The sequence below is a fragment of the Lemur catta genome, chromosome 7 (assembly GCF_020740605.2).
Source record: "Lemur catta isolate mLemCat1 chromosome 7, mLemCat1.pri, whole genome shotgun sequence".
Lineage (NCBI taxonomy): Eukaryota > Metazoa > Chordata > Mammalia > Primates > Lemuridae > Lemur > Lemur catta.
In genome coordinates, this window is record NC_059134.1 from 102134734 (window position 1) to 102161338 (window position 26605).

The 26605-nt window shown below is 57.0% G+C and overlaps 1 protein-coding gene across 2 annotated transcripts; it reads right to left on the reverse strand.

The window, feature by feature from the left end:
• Positions 1-16696: 16696 nt before the first annotated feature.
• On the reverse strand, positions 16697-25336 carry LGALS12 (galectin 12). 2 transcript variants are annotated; one of them, XM_045558206.1, is made up of 9 exons: positions 24906-25336; positions 23290-23378; positions 22947-23160; positions 22057-22176; positions 21509-21547; positions 20880-20906; positions 20190-20278; positions 17624-17774; positions 16697-17135 (listed from the first exon to the last, which is right to left on the reverse strand). In XM_045558206.1, the coding sequence occupies exons 1-9, from the start codon at positions 24972-24974 to the stop codon at positions 16989-16991; spliced, it is 945 nt and encodes a 314-aa protein (XP_045414162.1). In that variant the 5' UTR covers positions 24975-25336; the 3' UTR covers positions 16697-16988. The 2 variants fall into 2 exon arrangements, with proteins under 2 accessions (XP_045414162.1, XP_045414163.1); XM_045558207.1 differs by lacking the exon at positions 20880-20906 and having other exon boundaries at positions 24906-25011.
• Between the last annotated feature and the right edge of the window lie 1269 nt (positions 25337-26605).

Sequence of the window (26605 nt, forward strand, 5' to 3'; positions counted from 1 at the left end):
CAATGTCCCCCGATTGTCACCCTGATTATTGAGTCAGCTTTTGCTCTGCAAACAAGCAAACCCAGTATCTCGACAGCTCAGGACAGGTACTTCTTTCTCACTCATGTAGCATGAGGGCTGGGGGTCAGTGGAGAGGCTTCCGGGCTCAGTAGTGTTTGGGTTCAGGCAGGGGGTGAAGGCCAGGTCCCCACCTCCTGGGTTACACTCTGGGCGCAGGTGAAAGGAGTAGCCCTGACCAGGGACAGCTCCTCCTGGCAAAGTGCACAGGAACCCAAGGAGCTGACACCAACCGTGCAAGGCCCTCTGTGAACTCCTGCTCAGGTGTGCTCAGAGACAGTGTGCTCACTCCCTTCCACTGGCCACAGCAGATCACACGACCAAGCCACAGGCAATGAGGAACACTGGTAAGTCCCCAGATAATGGCAAGGACACATCATCTGTCACCTTGAGTGGGCACAGCAGCAGGGGGTGGGGGAGGGGGAACTAGTCTAAAGCCAGAAACACTTCCCACAGCCATTCGGAACTGAAGCCCCAGAAAATACTGGGCTGGAAGGGATGAGGGACGGCTGGCTGGTGGGGACACTGCATCCGTGTGTGTCCACAGGAATAGGCACAGCAGGTGCACGTCTAGGCGAGGCTCTTGTGGTGTCAAAGGATGCACTGCCTTCACGGGAACACCTGGGCTGCAGGTCACAGCACTGGATTGGTTGGGGGTCTCCGGGGAAGCGGAACTGTTAGGAGACATGTGCATACATACGGGGATTTAGTTTGCAGATTGACTCATGGGACTGAAGGGGCTGGGAAGTCCCAGCTTCTGCCGTCTGCAAGCTGAAGCCCCAGCAAAGCCAGCGTGGATTGCAAACTGAGACTGAACCCACCAGAACCAGGAGACCCTAGTGTAACGGCCCGTCCACGGGCAGAAGAGGAGATGAGCGGTCCCAGCTCTAGCAGTGCGGCAGGAAGAAGGGGTGAGGTCCTCCTTCCTCCACCTTTCGTCTTCTTCAGGCCCTGCAAGGGTGGCTGGTGCCCGGCACATCGCAGAGGGCGTGGAGAGTACCACGTCCCCCAACTCGAATGATCATCTCTCCGCAAACGCCCTCGCAGACTCTCCCAGAGTGATGTTGAATCTGAGCCCTCCTTGGCCCAGACACGTAAACTCCACCATGACAGCTACTAAATAAAATGGATACGATAGCAAGGAAATACTCTCTTCAGGTAACAAGATGTCAAGACCTAGTGTGGCCGGGCCCCTTTAGTGCCCGGGCGTTACTCCAATGACATAGATGATGTCAAATGCGCCCAGGCCCCTGCTCACTCGCACAGGTGAGCTCCTCCCTCCTGCCCAGCACACCTGGTTCTCAGGGGACCTGTTAGCTGCTGGTGTGCTTCGTTTCTCTGTCAAACAGGAAGCGGGAACTGCACGGTGGTGAGGAAAATCTATGAGATTGCCTTGCAGAAGGAATGAATGCTTTGAAAAAATTGCAAGTAGCTCCTGATGCCCAGAGTGTGGTCACTCAGGTGCCATCAGACACCGAAACCACACAGACCCCTCCCTGCTTGCTCCCCTCACCATGAAAGCTCCCGGCCTCAGTTCTTTAGGAAGATGGAAGATTTTGTTCTCTCGTCTTCTCACTTTGGCGAAATCAAATAAACCTGTATCTATCTCTAAGTACTAGTGTCACAGAGTGTGGCTTTAGCTGCACATCGGGACACAAGGCTGCATTTGGTGTCGCCAATGGTGGGAGGGAGGAGAGAAGCTCTGACCACAGAGGGGTAGCATGAGAGAGAGCTTTGTTGTCAGGGACAGTCTGTCTCTTCATAGTGCTGGTGGCTACACAAATCTACACGTGGGATAAAAAGGAGCTATAACTATATACACACGTTGTACCAACTTCATCATACTGATCTTTTTTTTTTTTTTTTTTTTTTGAGACAGAGTCTCACTTTGTTGCCCGGGCTAGAGTGAGTGCTGTGGCATCAGCCCAGCTCACAGCAACCTCAAACTCCTGGGCTCAAGCAATCCAACTGCCTCAGCCTCACGAGTAACTGGGACTACAGGCATGCACCACCATGCCCGGCTAATTTTTTCTATATATATTTTTAGTTGTCCAGCTAGTTTCTTTCTATTTGTAGCAGAGATGGGGTCTCACTCTTGCTCAGGCTGGTCTGGAACTCCTGAGCTCAAACGATCCACCCGCCCCGGCCTCCCAGAGAGCTAGGATTACAGACGTGAGCCACCAGGCCCAGCCCATACAGATCTTGATATTTTACTGTCGTTTTCTTAGATGTGACCATTCCCTGTAGCACTGCTGGCTGGCTGCTCTTGCTGCCGCCACATGCCCTTCCGATCAGAAGTGAAGATTTTGCCTTGCTGAGACAATTTACAGTGTCTGACTGTTTTCTTAACAACACCGTGGGTCACTTCCAACAAAACCAGGTCATTAGGGCGAGCCCTTAACCAATGTGACTGCTGTTCTTACGAGAAGAGGAAACTTGGACAAGATGTGCAGGTAGGGAAGACCAGGTGAAGACTCAGGCAGAAGATGGCCGTCTGCAAGCCACGGAGAGAGGCCTCAGGAGGTACCAACCCTGCTGACACCTTGACCTTGGACTTCCCTGTTCCGGAATCAGGAGAACACATTTCTCTGTGTATCCACCCAGGCTGTGGTTTGTCACACCAGCCCAAGCACATCAGCACACACCACCATCAAATTATATCAGGAACCCAATCATTTCCTGCCACCCTGTTGCACATAATCCTTCTGACTGCCCTTGCCAATCCCAGCCTAGACTACCCAGGCTGTTCTCAGCACAGGGGTCAGAAAAAGTCTGAGAAAACATAATCAGATCACATCACTGCTGTGCTCCACTCCCCGGTGACAAACAGCTGAAATCGTAGTTCATACAAACAAATGGAAAAACACCCCATGCTCTCGCATCAGAAGTACTAATGACCACACTGCCCAAACCAATGTACAGGCTCAATGCAATCCCAATCAAAATATCAATGTCATTTTTCACAGAATTAGAAAAAACAATTCTAATTGGTTCATATGGAACCAAAATATACCAAACAGCAGTCTTGAGAAACAAACAAACAAACAAACAAAAGCTATAGGCATTGCATTGCTTAACTTCAAATTATACTACAAGGCCTTTGTCACCAAAACAGCATGGTGCTGGTGTAAAACAGACACATTGATCAGTGCAACAGAATGGGGAATTCAGAAGTAAAGCCACATACTTACAGCCACTGATCTTTCACAATGTCGATAAGAACAGACACTGGGGAAACGACACTCTTAAAAAAAAATGGTGCTGGGAAAACCGGATTGCTATACACAAAAGAATGAGAGGGGACTCCTATATGTCACTGTATAAAACAATCAACTCAATACAGATTGAAAACATGATGTAAGGCTTGAAACTAGATGTCTCTGCTGGTCCTCCTGGAATGCCTTCTCCTATATTTGTACGTCTTAGCCATTGCCCAAGGACCCGAGGGACATTTTTACACAAGTTCACAGGTCTTTTCTCTGAAGCTCCCTCCTACTGGTACCCTTTCCAAGACGTCCTAGACCATCCTGAACTATGATCTGCTCCCTGCACTTAATGCAACTGCCAGTCTGTGTTTGTCTCTATTTTCCTGCACCGTGGTTTGAAAACCACTCTCAGGTAGCAGTGAGAACGCACGTGAGACTCGCCTCTATGGCAACTTTCTATCAGGCACCATTGTTGCTGTCCATTGCCTACACATGCTTTTGCAGACGCACAGGGTGGTGCAAAGGTAGTACAAAGAAGTTTCCTGTACCTTCTCTCAGTTTCCCCCAGTGGCTACATCTAAGAAAACGATAGTAAAATATCAAGATCAGTAGGGTGACACTGGTACAACGTGTGTGTATAGTTATAACTTCTTTTTATCCCACATGCAGATTTGTGTAGCCACCAGCACTATGAAGAGACAGACTGTCCCTGACAACAAAGCTCTCTCCCATGCTACCTCTCTGTGGTCAGAGCTTCTCTCCTCCCTCCCACCATTGGCGACACCAAATGCAGCCTTGTGTCCCGATGTGCAGCTAAAGCCACACTCTGTGACACTAGTGCTTGGAGATAGATACAGGTTTATTTGATTTCACCAAAGTGAGAAGACGAGAGAACAAAATCTTCCATCTTCCTAAAGAACTGAGGCCGGGAGCTTTCATGGTGAGGGGAGCAAGCAGGGAGGGGTCTGTGTGGTTTCGGTGTCTGATGGCACCTGAGTGACCACACTCTGGGCATCAGGAGCTACTTGCAATTTTTTCAAAGCATTCATTCCTTCTGCAAGGCAATCTCATAGATTTTCCTCACCACCCTGCAGTTCCCGCTTCCTGTTTGACAGAGAAACGAAGCACACCAGCAGCTAACAGGTCCCCTGAGAACCAGGTGTGCTGGGCAGGAGGGAGGAGCTCACCTGTGCGAGTGAGCAGGGGCCTGGGCGCATTTGACATCATCTACGTCATTGGAGTAACGCCCAGGCACTAAAGGGGCCCGGCCACACTAGGTCTTGACATCTTGTTACCTGAAGAGAGTATTTCCTTGCTATCGTATCCATTTTATTTAGTAGCTGTCATGGTGGAGTTTACGTGTCTGGGCCAAGGAGGGCTCAGATTCAACATCACTCTGGGAGAGTCTGCAAGGGCGTTTGCGGAGAGATGATCATTCGAGTTGGGGGACGTGGTACTCTCCACGCCCTCTGCGATGTGCCGGGCACCAGCCACCCCTGCAGGGCCTGAAGAAGACGAAAGGTGGAGGAAGGAGGACCTCACCCCTTCTTCCTGCCGCACTGCTAGAGCTGGGACCGCTCATCTTCTCTTCTGCCCGTGGACGGGGCGTTACACTAGGGTCTCCTGGTTCTGGTGGGTTCAGTCTCAGTTTGCAATCCACGCTGGCTTTGCTGGGGCTTCAGCTTGCAGACGGCAGAAGCTGGGACTTCCCAGCCCCTTCAGTCCCATGAGTCAATCTGCAAACTAAATCCCCGTATGTATGCACACGTCTCCTAACAGTTCCGCTTCCCCGGAGACCCCCAACCAATCCAGTGCTGTGACCTGCAGCCCAGGTGTTCCCGTGAAGGCAGTGCATCCTTTGACACCACAAGAGCCTCGCCTAGACGTGCACCTGCTGTGCCTATTCCTGTGGACACACACGGATGCAGTGTCCCCACCAGCCCAGTATTTTCTGGGGCTTCAGTTCCGAATGGCTGTGGGAAGTGTTTCTGGCCTTAGACCGGTTCCCCCTCCCCCACCCCCTGCTGCTGTGCCCACCCAAGGTGCCAGATGATGTGTCCTTGCCATTATCCGGGGACTTACCAGGGTTCCTCATTGCCTGTGGCTTGGTCGTGTGATCTGCTGTGGCCAGTGGAAGGGAGTGAGCACACTGTCTCTGAGCACACCTGAGCAGGAGTTCACAGAGGGCCTTGCACGGTTGGTGTCAGCTCCTTGGGCTGCTGTGCACTTTGCCAGGAGGAGCTGTCCCTGGTCAGGGCTACTCCTTTCACCTGCGCCCAGAGTGTAACCCAGGAGGTGGGGACCTGGCCTTCACCCCCTGCCTGAACCCAAACACTACTGAGCCCGGAAGCCTCTCCACTGACCCCCAGCCCTCATGCTACATGAGTGAGAAAGAAGTACCTGTCCTGAGCTGTCGAGATACTGGGTTTGCTTGTTTGCAGAGCAAAAGCTGACTCAATAATCAGGGTGACAATCGGGGGACATTGAGCTGGCTTCAAAGCAGCCCTTCCCAGGGTCAGGGAGGACTGTCTGATATGTCGCTGGTGACTCAGGGGGCACTATTGCCCTTCCTGTTCCTGGGTGTGAGGGGCCAACTGATTACACTGTGATGAACTTGTCAAGTGTTTTCTGCCTTTGTTCTTCAATGTTCTGTTAGAAAATGATGGGCTGGGAGCAGTGGAACAGAAAGCGAAAGTGAAGTTCCCAGACTTTCAGAGAACACCCCGCAGGCCAGGCCGGGGAGCAGGACGCCCGGTGCAGCTGCCTGTGGTTTAGGATGTACGCGGTGGTAAGAGTGTCCTCATTTATCAGGGAAAACCCACTGGGGGTCGATCCCCCCATGGGAGGGACTCAGGATGGCTTCCTAGTCTGGGGACCTGTGAGTGCCAGCTTCCATTTCGAAAGTAGTATAAAAATTCTGTTCTCATCCAAAATCTGTTCCTGTGGGAGATTATGAGGTCCTGGCGGGGTGGCTATGTCCTTTCTCAGTCCGGAGGACTGTCCTGGGTCTCGTGTGGAGGGAGGGGATGTTCTGGGAGTGACGTGGGGGTCCCAGGGAGGGGCAGCTGAGCCAGGGGTGGCCATCAGGGCAGCCCCTCAGGCGTGGGGTGTCGGGGGAGAGGAGGAGTGGGTGTGGGGAGGTGCTGGGGCAGAGAGACCCGGATGTGACGGCTGCAGAGGTGGGGGGGGGGGCGGAAGTGCCTGCAGCTGTGTCCTGCACCTTGAGTCCAGAGGAAGGTCATGGCTTTGTTCTTCAATGTTCTGTTAGAAAATGATTGGCTAGGAGCAGTGGAACAGAAAGCGAAAGTGAAGTTCCCAGACTTTCAGAGAACACCAGGCAGGCAGGGGAGCAGGACGCCTGGTGCAGCTGCCTGTGGTTTAGGATGTGTCCCTTGGTGGTAAGAGCGTCCTCATTTATCAGGGAAAACCCACTGGGGGTCGATCCCCCCATGGGAGGGACTCAGGATGGCTTCCTAGTCTGGGGACCTGTGAGTGCCAGCTTCCATTTCGAAAGTAGTATAAAAATTCTGTTTTCATCCAAAATCTGTTCCTGTGGGAGATTATGAGGTCCTGGCGGAGTGGCTATGTCCTTTCTCTGTCCGGAGGACTGTCCTGGGTCTCGTGTGGAGGGAGGGGATGTTCTGGGAGTGACGTGGGGGTCCCAGGGAGGGGCAGCTGAGCCAGGGGTGGCCATCAGGGCAGCCCCTCAGGCGTGGGGTGTCGGGGGAGAGGAGGAGTGGGTGTGGGGAGGTGCTGGGGCAGAGAGACCCGGATGTGACGGCTGCAGAGGTGGGGGGGGGGCGGAAGTGCCTGCAGCTGTGTCCTGCACCTTGAGTCCAGAGGAAGGTCATGGCCAAATGTGCCCATGGCAGGCCTCCGGGAGTCCTGGGCAAGATGTGCAGTGGCAGGGACAGGAGGGTGGAGCCAGTCAGGGGACCGTGGGGGTCACTGAGGTACAGACAGGGCTGCCTGACCAAGTCAATGCCAGGAAATGGACCAGGAAAGGACCACGAGAAACTTTGGGAGTCTGTGTTGGTTGGTTTTGGTGACTGGATGGACACTGTCACAAGGAGGGCAAAGGTCGGCTGACCCTGGTCAATTGCTGCCCAAAGCAGGGTCAACCGCTGGCCACGCGGAAAAGCCCACTCGAGAGGAGGGTGGGTGTCAGGCAAAGCAGGTTTATTTAAGAGCCGACAAGCTGAGGCCATGGCAGACTCATGTCGCAAAGGCCACCTCAGCTTCCTGAGGCCGACTGAGGGCTTGGAACGGGAAGCAGCTGTGGGAAAGGACGCGCAGGGGCCTCTGTGTGAGGGTCAGCCGTCCTGCCCGGGTCCCTGGGGCAGCGCGTTGTCTGTGGGCCTGGCGGGCAGAGGGGGACCCCAGCGGATGGCGAGGAACTGCCGGGCCCTGCCCTCCGCAGGCCACGCTTCTGCTTTGGGGTTCAGAGTTAGTTGCTCAGCCAGTTCCCGGGAATTCTTGGGCAAACACACAGTTAGGCCTGGGGGAGAGTTAACAGTTACCTCTAAGAGGGGGTGACTGTGCTGTTACACTGGGACGGGGCAGCTGGGATGAGGGTGGAGGGGCTTTGCTGTCCTCTGGGGACAGGCAGAAGCAGGGAAACTGAGAAACCCCCCAGCCATGAGGTCGGTGCCTGGGGAGGGCCCTGGAGACCTGGGGAAGAAAGCAGGAGGGAGGAGGGAGGCGGAACCTGGGACCTTTCCTGCTGGGAGGAAGGGACCAAGCAGGCAGGACTGCCCAGTGTCCCACACCAGGAAGGACATGCTGGGTGGGGACTAAGGGGCAGGAAGCTGGGGGAGGGGCTCAGGGGCAGGAAGATGGGGGGTGTTCGGGAGAGACTAGCCCCAGCAGCACAGCCAACGCCCTGCAGCAGACAGAGCCGCAGTCAGGAAACTCAGCCTGTGATCTCAGTCTGCCAAGGTCGGATGTCGGGCGCAGACCTCCCCCCATGCCCACCGACACCCCACCTTCCGGCCTCAGCCGCGCCATCTGACCCTGGAGGGCCACACTGTGTCCCAGCTTTGCACACGATGACCCCGGAATGCAGGGGCTCCAGGGCCTAACAGCTGCAATTATTTCCCATCAAATAGCAACAACCTCAGCTGCTTGAGGGACCCTTTTTCCTTGGAAGGTTCTATGTATAAAAAGAATTTTCTTTAGAAAACAATGGAGAAGCACTGCATACTCTACTGTAGAGGAGCAGCTTCTACTCTAAGCCCCCGGGACTCACTGACTCCGACACCTTCATCCTGCCCCACCTTTGCCCGGGAGGCCGCTCCTACCCCACCCTCTCTGAAGCCCCCGGGAAGAAGCAAACCCCTCTCCCCTCAGGGCCCTGGGACACGCTTTTTGCTCCTGTATAGCTCTTGCCCCTCTGCTGTGAGTGACACTGATCTGGTCTGCACCTGTCCCCTCCCAGCTTGTGCCTGTCAGGGTGCCGCTCTCAGGCAGGTGTACTGAATGGATGTGTGACAACTTGTGACAACCGCTGCTAAGTTGATGGGGAGGAGAAGGAAAGGGCTAAGGAGACGCCTCTCCAAAGGGGACAAGTCCCTGAGCAGCTGGCTCCCCCCAAGGCCATTTTAAAAAGGATTATTGAGAAAATTTTCTTTGTTACCTACCACGTGCTGTGCAGGTGATTAATATCGATATGATTAATGCTGTCCTGTTTATCATCTGACGTAATTGGAACCCAAATGGCACGTGGGGCCTTCCCTTGAGCCCTCAGATGCAAATGGATTGTCTGGAAACTCTCCTCCCAGGTGCTCTGGGAGACCCTGCACCCCTGGGTGTTCTTGGGGGACAATAAGCAGAGGCTGCCTTGCTCCTGGGTCCCTCCCACTGCTCAGTTAGTCCAATTCAGGGATCATTTCACTGACTCTTTTTCCCAAGCCAAAGGGACAGTCCCCATTCCACTCCTACACAATATGTCACTGTCACAAGCCCAGAAGATCCTCTCGAGGGTCACAGGGATGGCGGAGGTTCATATCAGATCCCCGCGAACCTCTGATCCCTGATGTGTCTCCAGCCCTGCTGGGTGAGGTCTGGATTTCGGGCATGAGCCTTTCCCTGCAGGCTGCACTGTTAGGTTGGGATCCGAGAGGGAGACACAGGAAACCTCAGGCGTAGCAAAATGCTGTTTATTTGAGGATCTGGCTGCAGAGGGGTGGAGGCCAAAAAAAGCATCCACCCTGCGGGAGGGGAAAGCCTTCGGTTTTATAGAGGGTTTTCCGGGGGGAGTGAGCAATTGGGCCAGAACAGCCCCTGTAATAAGTTCTTTTCAAACAACCAATTTCTAGGACCGCTGCGTTTGTCTCATCCTGCAGAGATGGGGGTATCTTCGTCCTTATCTGGGGGATGGGAATGCGGGCACCGCAGCAGCCGTCTGTGGTCAGAGTTAGAGTCACAATCTCTGCTCTCTCCGGACCCCTGCGGCTGTTGCTTCAGAGCCCTGTGATCATGACCTAAGCTTTCCACTAACCGCATTTCGTCCTATACATACTTTTCGGATTCCCACCCTGAGCAAACCTAACATGCACCTCCCACCATGGCGCTCAGGACCATCTGTCCCCTGCGCTCTGTGGCCTGTCTGAACCCTCAAATCCCTATTCCCGTCCTCCACAGAACAGCTCCGCTTTCCCTGTGTGACTCCAGACCACACCTCAGGCCTCCCCGCACCTGCAGCCCCCTGTCAAGGTGTTTCCCCGAACACGATGACCCTCTCCCTCAGGGGAGCGCTGGCAGGGAGTGTTGAAATCCCCACGCTCTCACCCCCACACGTGACCCTCACAGACACCGGTGGGATATTCTCTCATGAGGCTGAGACAGGACAGGGGACCCCAAACCCCCGAAGTCAAAGATGGTCCTTCTCAGGCCACACTTCGGGCTCAGACAAAAGCGTCCTGGTCCAGTGCTCCGGGCCCTGCATCCCAACCCTCTGCTTTGCTTCCAGATCCCTTCGATGATGGTCTTTGCTGTGGTGATGGTCGTCTATGTTGTCATGACAGGCAGTGAAAAGGCCTCTTTGGTCTGTGGGATCGAGTCCTACTGGGGCAACTCTTCCAGCAGTGGATCGTTCGGGTGAGTCCTGGGGCTCCTCAGCGGGTGGAAAGATGCCCCAAGAGGGTGGAGACTGGGGGGTCTCACGGTTCCAGCTCCCAGCCCAGGAGTGGGAGGAGCCCCGTGGGGTCTCAGCACCTTGGCACCCGACCTTTCTTCACCCTTATTAGCGCCCGTCCTGTATGTCTGTTTTCCAGGATGAGGTTACGCTGTGAGGTGAATACGCAAAAGCCAACTGGTAAGGACACTTCAAAGGAGGAAAACTTAAGCCTCAAAAAGCAAACATAAAGTTTCTAGAAGCGTCTCTCATGGGCACCAAAAGAAGCCCTTCCCCTCTGGGCCTCCATGACCCTGATTGTCCCTGTCCTGACAACTGAGGGAAACGTCTCTGCAGCTGTTTGCATAATCGACTCCACTCTCCAGCTCAGCCTGCACTCTGCAACTCAGCCTGGTAGATCTCGCGGTTTCTCTCTCTAAAAGAAGATGGGAATTTCAGATGGATTTTAACAAAGAGGCCCCGCCTGGGGCACATGCGTCTGGGTGGGGGCACCCATGCCTGGGGCCTTGGGGGACGGCCCTCCGTGTGCTCCCCTGCACGTGAGCTCATGGGTTGGAGGAATAAATATCTAGACGCTTAATCCTAACCCTTCAATCACTGCTTCATTTAATAAACATGTGTGAGCATTTGATGTGTTCAAGGCTCTCTTGCTGGCAGGAGGGGGGACGGAGGTGAGCATGACACGGTCCTTCACCTCAAGGAAGTTCTGGCTCAGGAGACAGGACACCGTGGGAGGAGTGTTCCCCGCACACAGGGCAGCGTGAGGGACACGCAGAAGGAGCACAGAGCTATGTGGGATTCATTCCTTGCAGTGGCGCCGCAAGGAAGGGGGAGAGTGGAGAACAGGCCTGGCTGGGGAGGCACCGTCTGAGGGGGGCATTAGAGGACAGCGAGGGTTTCTTCAGTGCACTGAGGCCCCACACTGTTTGGAGGATCTCTGGGGAGAGTGAGCCCCCCGCTGAGACCATCAGTCCTTTCATACGCTGCCACCACGGATGCGACAGAACTTGGGAAGGTCCAGGGTCTCCGGATAAGAAATCTCCAGTCATGAGGCTAGTATTATACAGCGTTATTTGAAAAATATAAGGTCTCATTCCAATGAGAGAGGGCTGTGTCTAGGACTTGTATATCTACAGACGAGGGTCTAAATAACGTTATCCACAGTGATCACTTGGCATCCACGGGTCACACTGTGACAGGTTACATCATTATCTCTAACGTCCTGGCGCTGTCAAGCTTTCCTTAGCTGCAGAAGCACGGCAAGGGTGTCTTCGGTTTTTATTTGCTGGGTTTTTTTTTTTTTTTTTTGGTTAATAAATACACAACATGATTTTAGTCTTGCAAATATTGTTGGCCTCCGAGTTGATCTTGGAAGTCTCTTCCCAAAGGCTTGTAGTCACAGGTCCGTCCCCTCCTGTACCTGCAGCTTCTCTGACCAGGGTCCTCTGAAGCCCGTCACCCGCTCAGGAAGAGCTGAGGTTCCACAGCCTCAGGTGGCTTTTCATCTGCTAGAACTAGACAGGCCCTAGGAATCGCTCACGATCAAAATGGGTTTGACAAATGGGACATGGGATGTGTGATATTTCCGTTCTGGAGCAGCCCCGCATGTGCCTGTTTGTGGCCAGATGTGAGCACGTCGGGCTCCCTGGGCGGGCTGACCTGTGTGGACCAGCCTCTGCGGGCTGGGTGGGCAGAGCCAGTCTGCCCCTCTCTCCAATCCCTCCTTATTGGCGCCTCTCGCTGCCTGTGCGAGTCGGGGCTCTGCAGAGACACAGAGCAACAGGCTGGGCAGGTGGGGACATGGACAGGTAGAGAGAGGAGAGGGATGTATAGGAGGGGATGGGCTCACATGGGGAGGGAGGCTGACAAGTCCCAGGACAGGCCGTCTGCAAGCCAGAGACCCTGGGATGCTGGCAGCACGGCTCAGGCCAAGTGCGGTGGCTCAGAACCAGGGAAGCCCATCCTGTCCCTCAGTCTGCGGCCAAAGCCGGAGGACCCAGGGGATTGCTAGCGTGGGCCCTGGAGTCCAAAGGCTGTGGAGCCTGCAGTTGTTGTCCAAGGACAAGGGAGGAAGAGTGTGTCCCAGCTGCAGCAAGGACATCGGCACACTTGCATTTCTCTGTGTTCTCTCCACACCCCCAGGGGATTGGGTGGTCCCATCCACAATGAGGGCGGATCTTCTCCCCCACCTCCCTGACACTCACACTGTCCTCTCCTCAGGACACACCCTCACGTGCACACTCAGCAACGCTGCTTCGTCAGGTTTCTAGGTGTTCCTTCCTCCAGTCAAGCTGACACCTGACATGAACCTGCCCACGGCCCTGTCCCGTTAGACCCCTCATTCTGCAGAACTCCCATCCTCACCCTGAGGCTCCACTCCGTTCCCACAGCCTCCTTCCTGACATCTCTTGCCTTTGAGTTAACTCGGGCCCGGGGGACATCACTCACCTCCTGCAGCGTGAGTCATCCCAGAGGAAGCACTTTCTCATACATCTGGCGCTTCTCCACATAGGGGGCACCTGCCACCTGCCACCTGCCCTGCTGAAATCACCACAGAGTTAGTGGGAACATAGTCCCGTTACCACCCCACCACATGTCCTATCAGTCCTGTGTTCTAGACCCCTTGGCCCAGAGCAGACCTCACGCCATCCTGGGGTGACAGCTCACTGCCTCCTGTGGGCGTTCTCTGCACCCTCCCACAAGCCATCACCCACAGGGCCTGTCCACTCCCAGCCCCCAGAGCAATGAACATAAAAGCTGGAAGAGGCCTTGGCGGTCTGGGCTCACCCAGCTATTGGACAGAAGAAAACACAGAGTAGGGAAGTTGGACATTTGCCCAAGGCCATCGGCCCAGCTAGGGTACAGCCAGGACCAGAACCAGAAACCGGATGCCCAGTCCAGGATCCCTGCTGAGGCAGAGCCCCGTGGCAGAAAGGGCAGGAGGTACTGTCTCTACTTCCACAGCGCCCAGCACTGTCAACTGGCTTTCTCCCCCAGACTCCCCCACTGACAGTGATGCTCTCCCCAGAGTCCCCCACGTGCTGTCCCCAAGCCCAGAGCTTCTGTCTCTGACCTTATCTTACTGGCCATCTGAAGGATTGGGCCCAGCAAACCACGGCGTCCCTCAGAGGCTGTGTCCTGGCCGTGCTCCGGCTGCCCCAGAGGCCTCCTCCTCCTCCTCCTCCTGGGGAGCAGCTCTTTCTCCTCTGCGCCTCCAACGTGGCGCTGCCCTTGGCTGCCTCCCAGCGCTGCCCTCAAGCCGGTGTCTTGGAGGAGCTGCTGTGAGTCCCATCGTGCTGGTCAGGGCATGGCTGTGCCGCAGTGTTCACAGCGATCGGTCGCTGGTTCCCAGGCTCACTTACTGCAATCAGGGATTCCTTGTGATGGAGCCCTGCTGCCTCCTGGTTGCTGTCCCCCCCCCCACCCCCCGGGGAAGCTGTCTGAGGCTCTGCATCCGGTGGGAAAGCCACACTGCTTTCCTGCTCGCACACTCAGAGTCCTGCTCACCAAAATGTGTGCGGGTTTTCCCACCGTCACCAGCGTTCTGATGGACGCCACCTGGGTGAGCTAGGATTCCATTCAATTCAGCCACTCTCTCCCTGTGTTGGCATCAGATCCCACAGGTTAAAGGTCGAGTCCCACAACACTGTCCCTACTTCAAATGCCAGTGACAAGTCTGGGTCCCTGGATCTCCTGACCAACCGGCCATGAATCAGGGCTTCCCACACCCCTCCTCTGGTGGTCCCGGAACTCAGGAAAGGGGTTTCCTTCCGAGTCCTGGTCTGTGATGAAGCATACGACCGAGGGTGCAGTGAGCAGCAGACGGCTGAGATGCACAGGGCCAGGGGTGCGGAAGGCTGGGGCTGCCCTGCCTTCTCCAGGTGCCCCCACCCCCACCTGCTCAGCAGCCCAGAAGCTCTGTGAACCCTGTAGTTCAGGGCTTTTCTGGAGGCTTCCTGACATAGGCCTGACTTATCAACGCCGTCTCCTGCCCCTCTGCCCTTTCTAGAGGACGTGTGGGGATGGGGCTGAAAGTGCTAAGCTTCCCATGCAGCCTGCAGCACCTAAAATATTTCCTATCCGGCCTTTTCCAGAAAAAGTTCCCCACCCTGGGGATTCATGATAATGATGGTGATAAAGTCACTGTCTTTGTGCACCAGAATCATGATGTTCCAAGTCACCTGCTCACAGGGGGATGAAAAGGCTGTGACTCCCCCTCCCCCCCACCCCCATAGTCAGAGGGTCCCCTGGTGGTGAGCCGGGAAGTGGCAGACACTGCTTCCATCCAAACCTCCTATGAAACCCACCGCTGTCCCCTTCCCAGGGGTGTACTAGGCAGGTAGCCTTTGCCAGACCCCAGGGAGATAAGGGAGCAAAATGCAAGAGAGGAACTTGGTTTCCTTATCCCTCCTGATCAGGACGCTTATCCCTCTTGGTTGTTTGAAAAGAATTTATTTACTCCTCCCAGAAAAACCTTCTATAAAACCCAAGGCTCCTCCCTTTCCTCACGTGGACGCCTTTTTCAGCCTCCACCCAGCTGCACCCAGATGTTCAAAATAAACAGCATTTTGCTACACGTGAGGCTTCGTGTGTCTCCCTCTGGGCCCCGACCCTAACAATCTCACTTTCACTTTACGCTGGCAGCTGGCTCCTGAGTTCTTTCTTGTGGGAATCCAAGGACCCACTGGGACTTAAAGTGGCTCCCAGCACTGGGTGTCACTCTCCTGTGTCAGTGACACCGATTTCTGTAAGGACACAGTCACGGTTGGGGAAGCGCACAGGGATGTCGGTGCCCAGCACAGAGCTGTTTAATGCCTCCACCAGGTGGTGACAGTGGGAACAACTAGGCGGATTGGGGACATGGATTGCAGGTGAGAGCTCTGGGGTCATGGGAGGGTCAGCCTGCACAAGGGAGCTGAGGAAGGGGAAATGAGGACAAGGCCACAGTTTCTGGCTGCAGTGACTGAGGGACAGTCACAGGTAGGGTTTGGGGACCCACCAGTGGAGCTGCCATGGCATTTCTCACATCAATACTCCATGTTAATACTACAGTATCAATACTGGGGTATTAATAGCATTGTCATATTAACACTGCAGCACCCAGCATTTCAAGGGCCTAGCTCTTTATGCCCTGACAGCGAGCCTGACGGGTCCCCTGTCTGCACGTGGGGACCTGGGCTCACAGAGTTGAGCCAACTTGTCCAGCATCACGTCAGCAGTGAACCCAGGGGCGTCCCATACCTGAAGAGCACCTCTCAGTCTGGAGAAACATTCCAGAGCGACAACAGAGTAGGACACGGGTGGGGGACCCGTAGTTCTGAAAGGCCACGTAGCCAGCCGGGTTCCCACAGTGACCCTGGCCAGCTGAGAGACCTTCTTCACACCAGTTCACCCTCTGAGACTGTTTCCTCCACCAGGAAAATGGGGCAGGTGGCCCCGTGTGGCCCGCATCGCAGGGCCCTCTTGCCCCGTGTGGCCCCCATCACAGGGCCCTTTTGAAAATGACATGAGAGGGTGAGTGGGGTGGAACCTGGGAAGCTGTGTTCAAACCTGAGCTGCTGGTTTCACAGTCGCTCCTCCCACAACGCTGGCGGGGAGATCTGGGCAAGTATTTATATATATGTTTTATACAGTGTATACATTATATGCAATTATACATAATATATAATAATCATTAAATTCTTATTTATGATTTGACCTTTTTCTTTCCTTGGTGGTGTTCCCTCTTTTCCTTGTCTGTACTTCTTCTCAATGTGCAAGTTTCTTTGATTTCCCCCAAGCCCGGCTCCCACGGGCCCTGTACCAGGAAGCACTAGTGCGCCATGGCACTGTGGTTAAGAGCCACACACTCTGCAGGCCGAATCCCTGGGTTCTAATCCTGGCACCATCACATACTCTCGTGATCTTGGCAAATGACTTAGCAACTCAGAGCCTCAGTGTCCTGATTTATGAAACGAGGGTATTAACAGCATCTGCTGTCTCCAAGACTCTGGCTGTCCACACAAATTCATTCTCCCTCTCTTTTATAGTCATGGCATCGTGTTGGGCGCATGGCTGTCGTGGAGAGCACTGCAGCCTCCCTTGCAGGTAGCATGACCGCGAGACTGAGCGCCTGCTGATGAAAGTGTAGGCGGGGACTTGGCTGACAGTGACGATGCCCTGGGGGTGGTGGGGTAACAGCTAGGACAGACCTGAATGTCCCTGGGAGCAGAGCTGCCCCACTGACCTAGACCATTTTCTGCAGAGTTGCTAGGTAAGAATGAAATAAGTATCAAATTCTTTAAGCCACTGTATTTGGAGTATCTTTGTTGGGCTTCAAAACCTGCTTCCATGAGCACAGTGGGCCCTGAAGGCAGATGGAGCCAAATCCCAGCTCCCGGGTGAGGCAGGGACAACGCCGGAGGAGCCTCAGGCCTCATGTCTTCCCTCTGCTGCCGCCCAGAGCCCCTGCAGATTCAGGCTCGTGACCCCAGGAGCCAGGCCGGATGCGGTGGTGACAGGTGGACAGTTTAATGGGGAAGGGAGAGCGAGGGCTGGACCGTGGGACCCTGGGCCTTGGCTGGCCTTCCTCTTCTCCGGCCAGGGTCCCCTCAGTAGTGGACACAGTACAGCTGGACGCTTCCACTGATGCGGAGGTCCCGCAGCCGCTCCAGCGCCTGCCGGCCCAGGGTGGTGGCCCCCAGCCCCTGCCCGTTGAGCGCCAGCTTCAGCCCTCCCTCCTGGCACAGGAGCAGCACCTGGGAAGTGGCACAGTGGGTGGCGGGCTTCCAGGCAGGCCCTGCTTCACTGTCCTGATGCTCTACCCTGCGGGACCCTCCTCCCTCAGAGGACACAGAGACTGGACCCAGGGGCCACCCAGGGCTGGAGCGAACAGGATGGGGTCCTGCTTGTCACTGGCCCATTGCAGCCTTCAACAAGGCCCGTCCCAGTCCTGGGCCTCAGTGTCACCAGCTGTAGCTGGGGTTGCTTCCTGCCGAGAGGTGGTCCCGCACGTTGCCATCATTAGGGGGCCGTTTTAATAAAGCCGATGCTGGGGTCCCACCCGCATTAATTAATCTGAGTTCTGGCAACAGTGTGGAGGGTTGAGAACCTCTGCAGGGGCTTCTCTCTGCCCCAGGACGTCTTACCCCACCCCCATGAGCATCCACCCACAGTCTCCCAGATCATTCTGGGAATTCAGCTCTGCCATCATCCTGGAGGGATGTGGCCACTGGCTCCGACCCACCTCAAAGAATCGCTGGGGGTGAAAGAGGAAGGGGGCCGAGATCAGTTTCTTCCGTCCCCATGGGGAGATCCAGGCCAGAGTCCTGTCTGCGAAGGAAGCCCTGAGAGTCACGGGAGAGTGGGCGGCCTCGTCCCTCAGGCTCAGAGTGAAGCTGCAGAGGCAGAAGAAGGAAGGAGGAGGGACCAGCTGCCGCTGCCCTGAGGCGGTTGCTCACGATGGAGGCGGCAGTGGCGGGAGGATTCTGCCTCCAGAAATGAGAGCTTAGGGCTCAGGACAGGCTCAGGGCTGGACGCTTGGACACAGCACAGCTCAGAGTAGTGGAAATGTCCACTTTGCTTTCAGGTGAACCTGAAGTTGAATCCCCGGGTTGCCATCTGCTGATGGACCATGGGAGGGTGGAGAGGGAATGATCTAGCTTGAGCCTCGGTTTCTCCTCCTGGAGGTGGGGACACAGTAGTAGCTAACACTTGTTGAACGCTAACTCTGTGCCAGGTCCCGCCTTAAAAGTTTTGCAGATAGCTTAGTGGTCAGGGCCAGGCTGCCCAGGTTCAACTCTGGCTCTGCTACTTTCTAGTCTGTGACCTTGGTCAAGTCCCTTGATCTCTCTGTGCCTCAGTGTCCTCCTCTGTGCTGTGGGGATAAGAGCCACACCGTCCCTGCCTGTGGGGTTGTTGTGGGAATTAAATGAGCTAATACATGTCAAGTGCTCAGGACAGCAGCTGGCACACGGGAAGCTCTCAGACGGAACTACAGTTTTACAAGCATCACTCTGTGATGCAGTGTGTGTCTCACAGAGCTGCACGCACCTGGGGACAAGTGCGTGAACACTCGAAATTCTGGCACGCAGAGGTGACTTTCGGACGCTAGGGCTGCCTTCCCTGATCCTCCCACACGTTCTGTGCCGTGAGGTTTGCAGCCCACTGAACTCATGAGGACAAGAAGTTGAGGGACTTGCTCTGTTACCAGCGATAGCTGTGGGGCCTCAGGCAGGGACATGAACTAGGACTCACGACTCCAGTCCTGGGGCTCTTTCTACTGCCTGGCACCTGCCTCTCCGATAGGGCAGCCTGATTCTTTTTCACGTCTTGGGAGCTTCCAAGGTGTCCTTCCTTGAAGCTCTACCCTGCGGCAGCTGTGGACCGACTCCTCAGCAGGAAGCCGTTGGGCGTAGGAGACGCACGGTGCAGCTGGCAGGGCAAGGTGGGGGAAAGCCTGTCCTGGGCTGGCCTTTCAGGGACTTGTGGAGGATCCTCTCCAGCTTTGGGAAGGAGCTTGGAAGGCCAGAACCCTGGAGCGTGGACTGCATGGAGCCTCCAGCCCCACTGTGGCCAGGAGCTGGTCAGGTCCATGTCCAGCCCCGACCCGCTGTGCCATCCCCTGACCCCAGGCAGGCTGTGTCGTCCCACTGGCCTGAGAACTCCTGGAGGAAGATCTGGCTCGACTGCGTCTCTGGAAATGTTCTTTCCACTTCCCCACTTTCCCAGCGGGGTGCCTCACTATGTACGTGACCATTCTGGTTTCTGAGGACACATGCATGTCAATAATGACCTTGTGACTTTGAGCTAGGTGATGACCCACGTTTGGGGGAAGGAAGTGTTCATTCCACCAACGAGCACCTTTCCATTTTCCCTGTCGGGTTGGGATTATATTCCTCCTTTTTCCAATAGGGAAACTCGGACTCAGAGAGGTTTAGTGACCTTCCCAAGACCACACAGCTTATAAGAGGCAAAACCAGGAATCCAGCCCGGTGGCGCCTGCCTCTGGAGGCCTGTGCCATCTTGTCTGTGTGTCATGCCTGCCCCGGAACTCGCAGGCGTGGTCAGGAGCACACAGCGCCAGGGTCTAGTGAGGTCAGTGACTTAGAAAATAAAAACAAAATAAAGCAGGGAGAACACAGGGTGGGCCCCTTCCCTGCCCTCCCCTGCGTCCACCGAGACAACTCTGACGGCAGCCACAGTTGTGGAGCTCTTACTGCTTGCTGGGTATGCTCCTGAGCATCACCCCTGCAGCCGGAGCTGTTATTATCTCCTTCTCACAGAGAAGGAAACTGAGGCACAGAGAGGAAAAGTAACTGTCCTAAGGGTGCCCGGGTAGTAAGTGTCGTAAGCAGAGGCCAAAGTCATAAAACCCGATGCATTTCCTCAAGGCCGGCCCCGTCCGGCTGCGATGGAGCCACAGGGCTGGGCTTGAGCGCCCCCTGCAGGAGGCGCTGGGCAGTGTCCACTTAGCAACTATGTCCCTCCAGGTCCCGGCCTCCAAGGACCGACCTCCTCGCTGGGCCTCAGCCTGCACCGCAAAGGGCCTTTTCTGGGGCCCCTTTCCTGGGACCTGTGACGAGGGGCGAGTTGGCCTGACCAGATGTGCCAGCAGGGAAGGTGCTCCCAGAAGTGCCTGACTCTCACGGGCTCTGCGACCTTGGGCCACTCACTGCTCCTTTCTGCCCTTCTGTTTCCTTATCTGTGGGAGGGAGATAAGCGGGGTGCTGGGAGATTAAAAGCGGTGGTGTTTTATGAGCATGTGCTGGCATGGAGGTGCCGCCGCCCCTCCCCCGAAGCTGGATACTTACTCCTTTGGCTCCTGCAGGACCAGCCCCCGCACCACGATGACGTGCCCGGGCCAGAGACCCTGGGGAAGAGCACATGAGCAGGGCACCTCCTGGAGGAACGGGGGAGATGACCGATAAGACCACTCATGGGGGCTCAGGGAGGGCCACATGCCCCTGGGGCCAGGGGAGCACTGGGGCAGGCGCGTTTCTGCCCCGAGGCCCGCAGCCAGGAGACTCAGCTCTGCACATTTATTAGACGCCTAGCACAGGCCAGGGCCCCCTGTGCTCCGCTCCTGCCGGAAGCTTCCCCTGGCCCCTCCAGGCTGAGCTCGGTGCCTCCCTGTGCCCTGATGAGCACCACGTCCTTCTGCCCTCGCTGCAGCCTGAACTGTAACAGCCACTCAGTGGCCGCTCCCCCGCCAGCCTGTGAGCACCTGGAGGGCTGGGACTGGCTCGTGCCTCTATCCCGAGAGCCTGGCACCAAATAACGGTTTGCAGAATGAAAGGAGAAAGGGAAAATGAAGCTGGAGCTTCAGCCTGGAGCTGCCGGCCGCCTGCAGCCTGCAGCTGTCTATAGAGGAAGGGGAGTCCCGAGGCTGAGCGTGTTTCCCACCAGTGGGGCTCCCTGGCCTCCCACCCCACACCCTCCTGGCCCCAGGGTGCAGGCCAGGGGCTGCACCTCCGGGGGAAGTGGGAGGGAGGCTCACTCACCAGCCTGGGGCTCCTCAGCAGGAAAGGCTGTCAGGGAAAGAGAGGGGGACACAGGCCATGCGCGTTTGCTCAGTGAAAGGGAACCTCTCGCTCTTATTCTCACAAGTTGGGGAGATTTGGGGCTTCTCTCTCTCTTGCAGCAGGTGAGTCACTGGGGCCCCAGGGGGGTCCTCTTGAATTCAGAGGTCCACCAGCTCCAGAATAAGGGGGAAGCACTGGACGGTGAATCTGACATTCACTCAGTGTGGCCTTGGCAAGTACGTGGGCCTCATCTCCCCTTCTGTCCTGCAAGGCCACCCCAGCCACCTCGCAGGGTTGCTCTGAGAATTGAAAGCTCCAACTGAAAGGCATCTCCTGATAGGAATACGGGGTCCCTGCCCCTCCAGACAGCCAGCCCACCCCCATCTGTCTTCCCAAGCCGGCCCCGGAGAGCGGCTAGGAGAGCCAACTCCAGACCCTCCCGGGACCCAAGCAGAGTCAGCCGGAGCTGCGGCAGCCGCAGCAGTGAGGCGAGCGCAGCCTGGCCTTGAGCAATGGAGCAGCGGCCTGGCGGGGGCCAGGCGGGCCGGGCGAGGGAGGACCAGCCTGTCAGCCAGTGCGGCTGCTCGCCCTTCTCCCCGGAGACTCACGTGTCCAGCGGGGTACTCTCTGCTGCCCTCCACAAATGGCTGTTCAGGAGGAGAAAACAGAACAGCAGTCAAGGCCCCTGCAAGGCCCCGCACCTGTGCCTGGGAGGGCCTCAGGCCTCCCACGTGGCTCGTCGGTGGTTCCCAAACCTGGCATTTTGGACACACCAATTCCTAGGCGCCCCCTCAGGCTTACTGAATCAGAATCTGTGGAGGCGGGTCCCTGAAATCTGTATTTTGAATAAGCTCGTCAGTGGGAATGAGACAGCCGCTGCGGCCTGTTTGGCCCTAATGGGCAAGATGTTCGCCTCCTGGCCATTGTCCTTAGTGTAACCGCCGCCCTGGGGGCAGACTCCTGCCCGTGGCTCCGGGGCCCCTTTCTGCCTCCCTTCCCCCTCACCCCACCCACACCTGACACTGTGGATTCCCTGCCCCCGGGCTGTTACTGGGGTACAGGGCCCCCTCTGTCTCTCGGTCTGGGCTGGGGGACGGGTCCCACACCTGTCCAAGGGTCAGCGGAAATCAGCGGCCTTGGCCCCATGGAAACTTACATTGATGTTCAGGAATCCAACAGCCTCCACCACGATGTCACCAAATATGCCCAGGGTGTCCACACGAGACAGTGGGAGCCGGTAGCGGTAGTGGAGAAAGTGGTGTCCGTTCACACTCACCTGCAGAGGGACAGGGTCTGGCTCAGCAGCGGCTAATGGCCATCAAGCTCATAATAACATCCCAGGCATCACTAAGCACTTTCACCTGGATTTTCCTCATTTAACTTAACACCAATTCTACCAGGTAGGTACACTTTCCAGAGCCTTGGGGAGCTTGGGTAACCTACCCGAGGCTGCAGAGCTGGCCTTGGGACCCAGGCACCGTCAGTGCCCCTCCCTACCCTGACCAGGCACTTCCCGCAGCCCTCCTGTGGCCTCTCAGCACACCTGCGGCATCACCAGCATTCCATCCAGGTGAGGACACTGAGGCTCAAGAGCTGTGTGATAACCTGTCCCCCATAAGTCCCCTCCTGCCGGCTGCCCTGTCCCCTGGCGAAGTCTGAAGTTCCCATCCTCCTCCTGGCAGGAGTCCACATCAGAGGTCAAAGCCTTGAGGTCAAGGTTCTGTCTCTCCAGCCCCTGCCCGGTTGGATGTACGATGAGGATAATGAAAGCACCTACCTCGTGGATTGTCGTGAGGATTCAGTGAGCTGATGGACTTAACGAGCTTAGAACAGCGCCTGGCACACAGCGGGTGCTCCCCGAGTGCTGCCCATGACCGTGGCAGTGGTGCCCTCTTTGGGGTCAGGCACCATAGAGTTTTCTTGCTGCCATGTGGGCCCAGGGCAGTCTCTCCCTCCCCCAATGCCACTCAACACAGTGACAGGGGAACCAGGAAGGGTAGAAGGACACAAGTTCCAGACCACCCCATGTCCACCCCTTCCACTCACCTTCACGTCCTCATTCCCAAAGAGGAAGAGGATGAGGAAACTGTCCCCTTTCTGCAGGGGCAGGTGGGGCCACCGGGCCTCCCTTTGCCAGCGTCCACCGTGTAGGGTGTTGCAGATGACGTGGGGCTTGGAGGTGTGGAAGCGAGGGTTGAAGTGGATGGCGATATCTGGCCGGGGACACAGGCTGCAGCCGCACTGGAAGTCCACCTGAAACCTGGCGGGAGGGGAAGCTCGCAAAGTGCAGCCCGGGTCAGAGACCCGCAGACCTCCGAGGGCAAAGAGGAGCCCCGAGCTCAATGTCTCTAGGGCTGAGCCCACCCCCCCCACCGGGCCACCCCCTTACCTGCGTGCACCTAGAGGGACCCCTCCCTGCAGCACGACCATCTTGCCTGTGTGCAGGCCGCCAAAAATCGTTGTGACGTAAGGAACCACCTGAACAGGGGAGAAACCCATCCGTGCAGGGCTGGAGAAAGGGCCTGGGACCCTTTGTCAGGGGAGTGGGGAGGGACGTGGAACAAGAAAACTCAACTTTCCCTCCCCAGACAGAAAAACGTCTTTACAGGAGAAACCAGCTTTCTCTGAAATAGTGTCTTCTGCTGACTCCCCCTTCCTGGACGTCATACATCAAAGCCACTTTGCACCGGGGAAGCCAAACTCAGTCCTACTCCCCCGTCGGAGCCCCAGCCAGCTTCCTCCCTAGCTCCTAGGCACAGTGGGCCGCCATGTCCCCAGCGAGGCTTGCTGTCCACAGATGCCACCCTGGCCCTCAGAAGCCTGGTATCCCCGCTTCGTGAGGACTGCTAATGGCTGGAGCCCAGGAACTGGGAAGTGAGGGATGGACCAGGTGGGAGCTGGGAGCTGACCCTGTATGGACCCCAGAGAGACGCCCAACGGTGGCCTTGCCGGTCTCCTCTTCCCCCACGGAGAAGCTGCCCGGCCTTCCTAAAACACCCGCACACATGCACACCTCCCTGCCTCTTCTGGGCTGTTCCTCCGCTCTCTGCCACCCTGACTCTTTCTCCAAGCATCATCCACTTGAGGGCCTGAATCGCTTCTCCCCTGCCTTGAGCTTCCCGAGCTTGGCCCTGGCTCCGAGGGACTCGCCAGCTGTTTTCACCGGGAGCCCACAAGCCCCTCAAAGCTGAAGCCTCTCCTTTCGCGTCTGCATGCACAGCCGGGGCTCTGCATAGGTGTCTGCGGAATGAGTGTGAACAGTGCGGCAGGTACACAGCTGGTGGTGTCACAAGGTCAGCCTTCCTGTGTCTCTCCAACCGCCAGCAACCTTCAGAAGCCCAAACCGCCTAGAGAGAGCTGAGACCCCGCAGCACCGCCCTCCAGGTGGGAGCTCGCAGCCTGCCAAGCAAGGGGTCCTTGTAACCTGGGCCCGCTGCTCCTGCCCATTGCTCAGGCACCTGGGGGGACCTGGGAGAACCCAGCCCCTGCCTGGCAGAGTGCCCGCAGCTCAGCTGGCTCAGTTCTGTCACTGTCCCAGGCTTCCTCCAGGCCTGTAATTGCCTTGCCCTGGGCACCACCTGAGAAGGAGGGGGAGGGAGGAAGCCCCCACCCTCCCTGAGTTGGAAGTTCCCACCTGGCCCTCCCTTTCGCAGGCTGGAGATGAGGCTGCCCTTACCCTTGAGGTAATCAGTGTCCCCTCAAAGATCCTACCCGCTCCCTGGTCCTCCTAGCTCCCACCCATGCCAGAAGGGGCACAGCACTGTGCTCCAGGCATCACCACTTTCAAAATGCAAGGGCCCCAGGGGCTGGCAGTCATTTACTCCCAAGTGGGAATTAGCAGGGCGGCCCCTGTGCTCAGCTCAGGAGGGCCTTCCAGAGCCCAGGGCACGGTGGGAAGCAGGGCCCAGACCGAGGTCCTCTCCACCCCACCACCTGGAGTCTGGGCCCAGCCAGAAGGGAGGAGCCCAGAGACCTAGGAGGTTCCAGAGCAGCGCGGCGGCTCACCGGGTGGAAGACTGGTGGCTGCAGGATGAAGCTGTCAGGAATTGGGTCCAGCTTTTCTCCAGGTAACATGGGGTGCGGAAGCTCCAACTTAGGCTGCAGTTCCTGGTTCCAGGAGCCCTGCCCCCACGGGACTGACTCGCCTTCCCCAGCCAGGGTCCTAAGCGTCTCGGGTAGCTCTCCCCGCTGCTCGTCTCACCTGCCCCTGCAGGGTCTTAAGCCACTGGGAGCAGCCCTGGGGGCAGCGGTCCACCCCCGGCCCCAACCAGCACCAGCCCTGGTGGTGCAGAGCAGAGCTCTGGCTGGTCTGGAGCTGCCAGCGGAAACTGTGTCCCAGGCTGGGGAGCTGCCACTCTCCAACCAACTAACTCGCCCCTCCGGGTCTGAGGCACGCGGCCATTGCAGAGGGAAGCCAGAGGCTGGCTCCCCTGGGGCTCGAGCCCTTACTGGGTGAGAGGAAGGGGTGTCAGTACACGTGTTCAGGTTCCAGGAGCAGCCCCGCCCCCAGCTGACCATGGGCGGCTTCCCATTCCTCCCCCATCTTCCCACAAAAGGATTTCACCTCTTCCTCTCATTTCCCTGCCCCTTACCCCACTCTTCTTCCTTTCCCAAGTTCTACAGTCCCCTGAGTCTCTATTTCGGCATCAGCTGGAAATCCCAGGACCCGGTCGGGGTCACAGGAAGGTGGAGTGAGAAAAGCGCCGGGAGAGGAGGCCCCTTAGGCTCAGCAGTGGCAGTGTGGGGGCACGTGGCTGCACGGGAAGGAGACCTGCATTCTTGCTCCTCCTCTGCTCTAATGTGCTGTGTGCCCTTGGACAAGTCACTTCCCCTCTCTGGGCCACTGTTGCTCATCTGTGTATTGAGAGGGTGACCACAGCAGCATGTCTTGCAGGGAGGCCTGCACGTGGGGGTGGGGGTGGGCCCCCACATCTGTGTTTTACCAGAGTCTTCCAGTTCTTGTGCAAATTCCAGTAACGCTTTCCCTTTAAAAAGCAGCACGACCTCTCAACTTTATTCCCAGTTGGGAGGCCCCAGTATCTGACCATAGGTCAGACTTGGCAGCAGGGAATTCCTGGCCGGACCAGGCTGGGCAAAGGGTCAGGTGCTGGGGCCTGAGGAAGAGTCAGCTCCCTGCATGGAGGGAAGGTGGGCGAAGGGTCCTGGGTGAGGTATCACGGCCAGAGCCAAGCGCCCCCTGCCGGCAGGGCCTGCGGTGTCCGGGCAGGGCTCTGTCCAGCCGCTCCGTGCCTGTCTTCCCCGTGTCTCGTACCCGAGTCCGCCTCCTTGTGCAGCGTTGTCTCCACTGCACTGAGCACAGGGACCTCGAGGCCTGCGTTGAACCCTCGCAGGACAGAGCAGGAAGGGGTCCCCGGGGAAAGTGTCTCTCTACCACCATGGAGGCACATCCACTCCCCCACCCGCCCCCATGGTGAGGTCCTGGTCCTGATCCTATCTCTGAAGAAAGGGATGTAGCTGCTTATGGGGCCGGGGTCACCATGACGTTTTCCTCCGACTGGCAGACAGGTCTGTGCTTCTGGTCCTGTGGAAGTGGCCCTGGCTGGGGACCAACGAAGGTCCTGGAAGAGGGTGTGGGCCTGAGAATAAAGTCGGTGGATGACCTTTGCCCCCGAAGCAGCTACCGTCCCTGCCCTCTCTGGATGTCACTCCATCCAGTGCGGTTGGGTGAACTTGCGGTTAGTGAC